We start from the raw sequence: 9,456 nt of genomic DNA on the forward strand, positions 1-9,456 counted from the left end.
AAGTAGATTTTATTTGTATTACTTCATACCCACAGCACATCATCATCATAAACAAAACTGTAGTATAACAGCACCCGAAATGGTTGATCAACATGATATACTAATAACACAACATACGTGGCCCAAAACAAGCACAATATCCAATAATCATATCAAATATGCTGGAATAATTATTGGGCTTGTTGCAAAATGTGATTGGAAGATGATGGAAAAAACAATGACCATCCAATTTAGCAAAGTGTATGACACAATTAACTGAATTTTATGTTATTTAAAAGTAGTAACACAATTTAATGATAAACAATTCAGGATTGTTTTTTTTATTTCAAACCAAAGAACAGTAACTGTCATTATATGAGCACACACAATGAATCATACTGATTGCTATTCAGTACTTAACAAAAGGATTGTAGGGGTTGTATTGTCTACCAGCGGCAAGAGCCTCTATGGCAGACAGCGCAGAGACATAATGTCACCAGTAGTATGGTCATAGCATTCTGCTTTTCTGGTTAATGATGTAACTCTTGTATCTTGACATAGGAGAGTGCAATGGGATATCTGTTATCTGCATTTCTGATGGGACTTTCATCTTTTCCATGATGATTTCACACTCTTCTCCATGGCACAGCCTTTCCTTGTTCTCCAGAAACAAACTCTCCTCCTGAGGACCTCTGTACACCCCAGCCAGAGCTGCATGCTAGAGAGACGAACAGTCATTCATTCTCAGTTAAAGAGCATCACCTCGTGTGTATAATCCAATGGTTGGCATGGAAACACTAACATATTATTAGTAGCAGCATGGTCAATGTGTTGGCAATCCCTTTAATCGAACAATAATGCAATTTTAATGAGACTATTTTAAAGTAAATTTGAACAGTAATTACCAAGCCTGCAAGATTGAGAACAGTGCTGTCACGGGGCATAGTCAATAACCAGCATCTGTCTCTGACAAGTCAGATTCAATGTTACCAAATTCATTGCCTAGCATTCTCCAGAATATCAAGTGTTACAAATGTATACACACAATACCGTGGTGTGGGGACAGACAGACAGACAGACAGACAGACATTATTCCTCATACATCTATCCTCAACCGCCAGACACTTGTGCCGAGTGTCTATTTTGCTTCTTTTTCACCCAAAAATGCCACTTAGTCACAAACGGATTTGACAAACCACTTCTACACTGCACTAATTCATTTGATATCTTTATGCGAAGCACAACTGACCTTGGCGTGGAAAAGAGCGGTGGCTGCTGCATCGTGGCACTTCATATACAGATTTGCACACAGATATACAAGTGTCAAACACTGTATCAAATTAATTAGTGCAGTCTCCTGAAGCGTGTTGCAGTGGCGTATCTATAATAGCTCCAGGGGGGGCCTCACCGCACACCCTGCACCCATATTATCTAAAACGTACCTCTCGGAGGGGGGGTCTCAGTGCTGTTCAAAATTCCAGAAAATGGCTGGCGTGGCCATTTTTTCCGGCGTTTTGCATATGTGCAGTGAGGAAATCGCCGGGAAAGTGGCGACCACGACATTTCCCCAGTGATCTGCGCAGATTTCCCCAGAGTCTACTGATGATGCAGTGGCCGGCCAGCCGCGTCAGTCGGGGAATTTACACGGGCCCCCTCCTCTCTTAAGATGCCCCTGGCATGTTATCACATCCGTTTGCGACTAAGATACATTCTTGGGCGAAAAATACACTCAGCACAAGTAGCTGGGATCTGGCAAACCGAGGAGCGCTGTTTGGCGTGACTGTAGACTGGACAAATAGTGTATGAGAACACAGCGATCGATAGATAGATAGAGATAGATAATTGAAAAAAAAGAGGAAAATCTGTCTTCCACAAGTTAGTAGCATGTTGGACACACATGCAGCATGACTTAGTATTTCCTGTATTATAGAATTCTTCCCATATGATCCAGCAGATCAGTGAGTATTTATAATATATGCATCGCCCAGAGTAAGTCCAAAGAATGCATATGTTCTTCATATCCATTGTAATTAAAATAGGAGCCTAATAAAAGCTGTAACTCTTGTCCTGGCTCTAAAGTCACAGGGAATATTGAAAACCATTATGTTATGTCTGACTAAGCAACCGTATACTGCAATTAGTGTATCCCTACTCTTTACCTTCATGATGAGTTTCCTGTTGACCATGTCTTGTTTCCAGGGCATAATATAACGTTTGGGGATGACTGGGTGCCTCTTGCTGAAGTCAGGAATATGGGTATGAGATAGTCTGCAGAAACAGAGAGTGACATTAATTTCTGAGTTCCCTGATGTTTTTCTTTTTTTTTTTTTATTAGTATTTGGAATTTGTTACTTAACAATGATTTAATTATGTCTCTTATGATTGCTTATGCTGCCTGAGAAATAAATAACCATAATGACAGAATGTTGCACTATAACACTAGGGGGTAGATTTACTAAAGCTTATAAAAGTGGTGGCGCTGTCCATAAATGCTGGGGACACTCCATCCTATACTGCACCTCAGTTTGTAGGCAAACTATTTGGTGCTTGAGCTGAGCAGCCAGAACACTGCTGACTTATACTGGGGCCTGTGGTCAGTAGATGACAAAGGTTGATAATGGCCATTTTCTGCCCATATTTTCCAACATGCATGTTAATAAATCCATAAATTTTGATTTGATGATTACAGGGTATCAGGCATCGATCTCTCTCGTATTGGGAGACATATTATACTGCCTGTATCAGGGGATACATGAATATCTGAACTATGCTTAATATTTTGAATTTGTTAGTCTTTTTAATGCAATGCAATGCTTATTGTTTTTCTCACATTGTTTCTTATATGCATTGTACCACAAAAACAAAAAAAATTTTTAGTTAATTTTAGTTTATTTAAAAAAGCTATGCCCCCTACCAAAATTACACCCCAGTATCTCCATACTTTAAATGTATTACTTGCCAAGACATTATGTAACATTTATAGGTGGAGAAAGGCATATATGGATTACAAAACTAAAAGGATAGCAGGGAAGAAAAGGGGACATTATGTCTAAAATAAAAATACATTAATTTTATAATTTGTGGTCCTTCATATTTATTTTGTATTTACCAGTCCACATTGCCTCCTGTTGACAGACATAGTAAGTAGCGAAGAAATGGAAGACTGTAAACAATTATGGACATTCAGTAAATAAGTGTCAAAACTGTGTTCCTATACATTCCAGCCTATCAAGCTCTAAGTATGTATCAACCTGTTCTTTTTATAAACATGATTTATCCATTGTTTCATTATTTATACCAAAATAAAGTATCGGGGGCACAGTTAACAAGTTTGGCATGTGGGTAACATTTAGCCCTCATTTTTCAGTGCTTGTTACCTCTGTGGTGTCTGTCGTATTGATACAAAGGAAACATGCACTAAATGCACTAAATGTGTGATATTGATGATGGAATGTGATGAGAAACGGGTTCAGCAGAGGACTGAGAAAACCCTCAACAGCGAAGGGGTAATAATGGGCTATCATCCAGACTAAAGGCAAAATTTACTAAGCGGCGGTTTGACGGCGGTTTCTATTCTATTCTAAACCCCAGCGGTTTTGTGGTGGGTTTTATTCTGTTCTAAACCCCGGGGGTTTGGTGGCGGTTTTGCAGCGGTTTCTAAATGACAGCCCTGTTCTATTCTATTCTAAACTGTGTTTTAACTGTGGTTTGGTGGCGGTTTTGCTATCTGCAGATTTACTAAGGCCAAACCGCTGCAAAACTGCCATCAAAAAGGTGCATAATCAATGAATTAAAGGAATAATACACTCAAAAAGGAACCTAAATATAAGTCTTTGTTTAGAACTTTTGGTGAGTGTGCTAAGATTATAGATCTATTTTGATTCAGGAGGTAGTTGAATACATTTTGGTACCAAGCATAATGGTTTCAAGTAGGCTAAATTAGGTATTATCAATCTTCAGTGGCATTATCCTCGGCAGGCAATGTTTGTGTTTCATAGATTGTACTGTGGGCCTGATTCAGAGCCGCTCGTAAGCGGCCGATCGTTCACTCCGAGCAATGTTTGCACATCTGCGCATGCCTATGGGTCGTAATGCGCATGCGCCAACCAGTCATTGCGGTCGGAAATCGAGCGCTCGCAAAATAGCGAGTGCCTGCTAATTTGAGTGACAGGATGAGGCGTTTGTGGGTGGTAACAGGGGAAGGTGCTTGAAAACGGGGAGTGGTGATCCGAACGCAGGTGTGCCAAACGGTCAAAACGGGCGTTTTAAGGGTGCGCATAATTAACAAAGCAGCGTCATCGACCACGTCACTTGGTTGTATCTTAGCCTGAACTGTTCGCATGATTGCGGTAGGATAAACCTACCACAAGCACTGCGAGCAGTTCAGATGCCTTTCGATGTACTCGATTAATCTAATAAATAGCGGAGATGACGTAGGATGCGAGCGGCCAGGGGGCATCTTTACAAAATAACGAGCGCATGTTTCGTTCGCTCGCTCAGACATAGAGGCGTCAACAGACCGCAAAGAGCGAGCGCTCAATTTAAATAGCCGGCCCCTTTTTCTTAACGAGCGAACGCAAATAGCGTCCGGCTCTGAATCAGGCCCTGTGTCCCAAGTATGTATGGTCTAATAAGCTGAGCTTAGATACTGAAAATATAACGTGTTCATGTATCTTGCAGCCTCCAGCATTTGTATAACTGTCTTTTCAAGAAAAACAGAATATAATTAAAAAGAGTAGAATAAAAGCTTATAAGAAAAATATGACCTTACCCTTTAATGTCAGTGATGGTTGCTACAGACTGCATGGCACCTTGTTTTTGGTCGTGTATTGTAGGGTCCTTTAAAATGCACTGGTCTTCTGTCTTCATTCGCTGCTGATTATTCACCAATACAATCGTATGTGCTTTGGTACACTCTGTATATTTGTGCTTCACCACTATGTACTATAACTATCAGCTCCTTATTTGTGACCTCACCATGATGGTGTTTCTTTACCGAGTGATGGTCCGATCTCTGCTTTTTTGTTCTATTCTTATACGATCATCATTTGCTGCCAGGTCTAAAATCTCTCAGCTCCCCTATATTCAGTACATAGATAATTTGCCGTAACAACTTTTTCACAGACACTCTAATTGACCCCTTATCTACTGCTATAAGTCTTTGTTTAGTTATGTACCTAATTGTGTTACTAAACTTCTATTTACCCTCAGCTCAGAATGGAAAGTGTTGTGTGATCCAGCTTTCTCTTAGTTACAGTTGCTGGGATCAGCCGGCTTGTTTACAATGCACAAGTAATCGCCTGCATGGTGATACCTGCCGCTCACTGAAGGATAGACTTTCCATCATCTCACTCACTATTCAGCCCTTTGTCATTATCCTCACCCTTTGTCATTATCCTTACATAAAAGAGCACTCCAAACAGCGCTATAGTTTATACGTCTCAAAAATAATATGTGATTAATAAGTCATCCCTTGTATCTAATATTACCATAAATGACACTTTTATTTTCGCAACTCAGAATATAAAAAATCAATTAGAACAATCACTTATAATAAATATACATCTAGGTATGTTAGAAATTACATATTTTAAGTTTTTAATGGGATGTAGTCAGGAAGCCCAAGGCCGAAATGTCGACCGCCGGCTTCCCGACTGTCTAATCCTGACAGGGGTCTAATGACAGGCGTGGAGATCCCGACACCTGTCATTTTACCTACGCCGGGAGCCCGACGCCCAGCATACCAATCGAAGGAAAGCTGGGCGGCGGGCATGGACAGCCGCGGTTTAGGTAGCCCGGGAGAGTTATGTTTAGGCTAGGGGAAGGGGGGTTAGGGTTAGGCACCCCCAGGGGGGGTTAGGGTTAGGCACCCCCGGGAGACTTAGGTTTAGGTATTACATAACAGATCTCTATAAGAAAGAATAGCTGCAAAGGCCACAGTAGGCATCTTTAGTAAAAAGACACCCACTGCCGGATTCTCTGATCCGCTGCTGCATCCGAAGACGCAGCATTGGATCATTTGCGTGACCATCGGACACATCGCAGATTCTTATCTGAACATGCGCAGTGTGGCTCCAGCGCATGAGCAGATCTTCAATCATCTGAGATTTACATGAACATCGGAGTTCTGTAAAACTCAGCATAAAGCTCATAAGTCATGTTGCGGACTTAATATTCTCTGATATTGGCCTCATTCACCAAAGGCAGAGGATAGATAGCACTGACATTGGTGTATAGTGTACTGTGACAAAGTGCATAGCTTCTGTATCCTCTATCATTATGGTTTATGTACATTTTTATGTAAAATTCCATTCAACATTGTGTACAGTGTTTCTAAAATCATTAGCCTTTTGTAGCAATTTAAATGTAAAGATCTACAAAATACACATATAATGTAGAATGATTGTTTAATGTAAAGTTTATACTGTATGCCTAGGAAATATCTGTAACTAATTTTATGCAGTCATTATGTTAACAATAACAATGCAGACAATTGTAATGAAACACCACAATGTCAACAGCTATGATGTTGACATTATGAAAATGTCGACAGGCAACATGTCACCATTCTTAGAATATCAACATGTTCACAATATCGACATCTTAAATTCCAACATTCTCAGACCTTGGACATTAGGGTTAGGTGGATTAGGGTTAGGCAGTACGGGAGGTTAAGGTTAGGCTGTGGGATGGGAGGGTTAGGGTTAGGCAGTAGGGGAGGTTAGGGTTAGGCTGTGGGCAGGGCCGGACTGGGACTAAAAATAGGCCCTGGCATTTACAGCACACAGGCCTACCTCCCGTCAACACCTGGCTCCAGGCACAGACTCCTCCCCTTACTATTTCTGACTCCTCCCACTTTAGTCTATACAAATATAATCTTAGAACAACAAAAAAGTGTACATCATTCTCTGTATTAAAATACTCACACTACAGAGCTCATCCTGTAGGGGATTGATACATGTGCCATAATCAGACATTTGGTATTCGGTTGGTTCTGTTAGGTAAACCTGGCACTACAATGGTCAAGGTCACACACACAAAGAAAAGGCACCAACTGACCAAGCCCTAGCTTAGAAATTGTTGAGGATTAGATAGTGTTCACTGTAGGATTTTTTTTAGGGCATGGGTGCTGAATGCAGAGGAGGACACATCTGTGCACACCAAATGAGAGCTGTCACCACATTGTTGTGCCATGTGTACATAAAGAGCATTGGAGCCCCCATCCACAACTAAAGAAGGGATAGAGCACGCCAGAGGTCTCGCTGGGAAGGGGCACGACCACACAATAGTACCCCGAATACAAATTATGCCACACAGTAGTAATGCCCCTAATTCACGTTATGCAACGCAGTAATGCCCCTGAGAAGACATCATACCAAAAAGCATGTGGTCACGCTGGGAAGGGGCACGACCACACAATAGTACCCCAAATGCATATTATGCCACACAGTAGTAATGCCCCTAATTCACGTTGTGCAATGCAGCAATGCCCCTGAGAAGACATCATACCACGCAGTACTGCCCCCCAGACCCAAAGCAGGGTAAGCGCGCACTGAGAAAAAACGTGGTCTCGCTGGGAAGGGGCATGACCACACAATAGTACCCCGAATGCAAATTACACCACACAGTAATAATGCCCTTAATTCACATTATGAAATGAGGGAATGCCTCCCAGAAGACACCGTGCCACACTGTGATGCCCCCAGAAGACATCATGCCATACAATGCCTCCCAGAAGACATCATGCCAAAAAGTAAACGCCCCCCTCCCAGTAAGACATCATGCCAAAAAGTAATCACAGACAGTAATGCCCCAAAAACATTGCCACACAGTATTGACCACTGTATTAACCTTTAAAAACACAATGCCGCTGCCCAAACCCCCCCCCCTCCCCCAAAGGAATTTACCTGCTTCCACTCTGGGCTCTGCACGTGCCTGCTGCCATCCACACTGGGAGAGCTAGAAGATCCAAAGAGACCTCAGTGCTGCCAGGTAGCTGTGCGCCACTCGTCCCCTGCCGCGCTTCTCACACCAGACCATCGGGCCGCGTCATCACATCATGACACTCCTGCACATGTCCCCAACCTGAGCGCAGTGCCGTCCAGGAGGCAGTGCTGCCGGGCAGCCGTGCACTAGCTCAAAGCAGCAGTCAGACTGGCATCCGTCTGGATTCCCCCCACCCCACTGCACTTCTCATACATGGCCGCATCGTGACACGCGGCCAAACATCAAACCACCCACCGAGCATGGCGCCGCCTGGGAGGTTCTGCTGACAGGTGAGCATTCGCTCAGCCACACCGGCCCATGCGGCCATTGGCTCTTCTGGCATTTGCCAGAAGTGCTCGATGGCCAGTCCAGCCCTGGCTGTGGGATGGGAGCGTTAGGCTTAGGCAGTAGGGTAGGTTAGGGTTAGGCTATGGGGTGGGGGGAGGTTAGAGGTAGAGAGAAGGTTTAGGGCTAGGGATAGTGCCAGTGTACTATCAGGTAAGTCACTGCTGGGCCACCAATGTATCAAGCCTTGGAGAGAGATAAAGTGGAGTGATTGGTTGCTTTGGGCAACTTTTCACTTTACCTGTCTTCAAGGCTTGATGTCACAGCGCGCTGGACACCGGGCTGGACCTACCGTGTCCGGCAGCGCTGGTCGACAACATGGCAGCAGGCAGGGTCTCCCCGGTGCCCCCTGCTGTGTATTCTGTTTCCTCTACAGGTGTCCAGTGGCAGTGTGCAGGCGGCTGCGGCTCCCTCTTGTCGACTACACTTAGTACGCCTTCTACGTGCCTCTTACTACATTCCAGTGTACACTAGCATCTGTACTAGGAAACCTATTCGGAGGGCCGCGACATGCGCGTCGGGCGCAGCTAATTCCAAACCTCCTTGCAGAGGGGATGCAGTCAGGAAGCCGACAGTCAAAATGCTGACAGCCAGCTCCCCAACTGTCAAATCCCGGCAGGGGTCTAATGATAGGCGCCTATCATCAGCCCTACGCCGGGAGCCCGACGCCCGGCATACCGAACGAAGGTAAGCCGGGTGGTGACCGAGGACAGCCGTGGTTTAGGTTAGGGGCTCCCGGAGGAGACTTAGGGTTAGGCACTCCCCTGGGAGGGTTAGGCCAGGGGAAGGGGAGGTTAGGGTTAGGCCCCATTTGGGACACTTAAGTTTAGGCTGCAGGGATGGGGGTTAGGTTTAGGCACTAGGGGGGTAGGTTATGGTTAGGCACCCCTAAGGGAGGGTTAGGGGGGGAGTAGGGTTAGTTTCACTTACCTTAATCCCCTGTCGGGATCTTCACTCCTGCTGGCCTTCCGGCATCGGGTCATTCATACTGATTCCTTGCGGAGGTCCCTGGGGAATACCACCAACACTAGACTTCGTGCCTCTGTACTGGGTCTTAGCCACTTTATACACCTCTCCTCTTAGGCATAGTTTGGGGAGGGCATGTCTGTGAACTACGGGCTAAAGTTGGGCATAAGTGTAATATGC

At 44.2% G+C, this 9,456-nt stretch overlaps 1 protein-coding gene across 1 annotated transcript; it reads right to left on the bottom strand.

Moving 5' to 3' along the window:
• Positions 1 to 364: 364 nt before the first annotated feature.
• On the bottom strand, positions 365 to 5,182 carry SPMIP10 (sperm microtubule inner protein 10). Its single transcript, XM_088475162.1, has 3 exons — positions 4,751 to 5,182; positions 2,139 to 2,247; positions 365 to 697 (listed from the first exon to the last, which is right to left on the bottom strand). The coding sequence occupies exons 1-3, from the start codon at positions 4,846 to 4,848 to the stop codon at positions 488 to 490; spliced, it is 417 nt and encodes a 138-aa protein (XP_088331288.1). The 5' UTR covers positions 4,849 to 5,182; the 3' UTR covers positions 365 to 487.
• Between the last annotated feature and the right edge of the window lie 4,274 nt (positions 5,183 to 9,456).

Source organism: Taudactylus pleione, unplaced genomic scaffold (genome assembly GCF_031769625.1).
Source record: "Taudactylus pleione unplaced genomic scaffold, aTauple2 ptg000162l, whole genome shotgun sequence".
Taxonomy (NCBI): domain Eukaryota; kingdom Metazoa; phylum Chordata; class Amphibia; order Anura; family Myobatrachidae; genus Taudactylus; species Taudactylus pleione.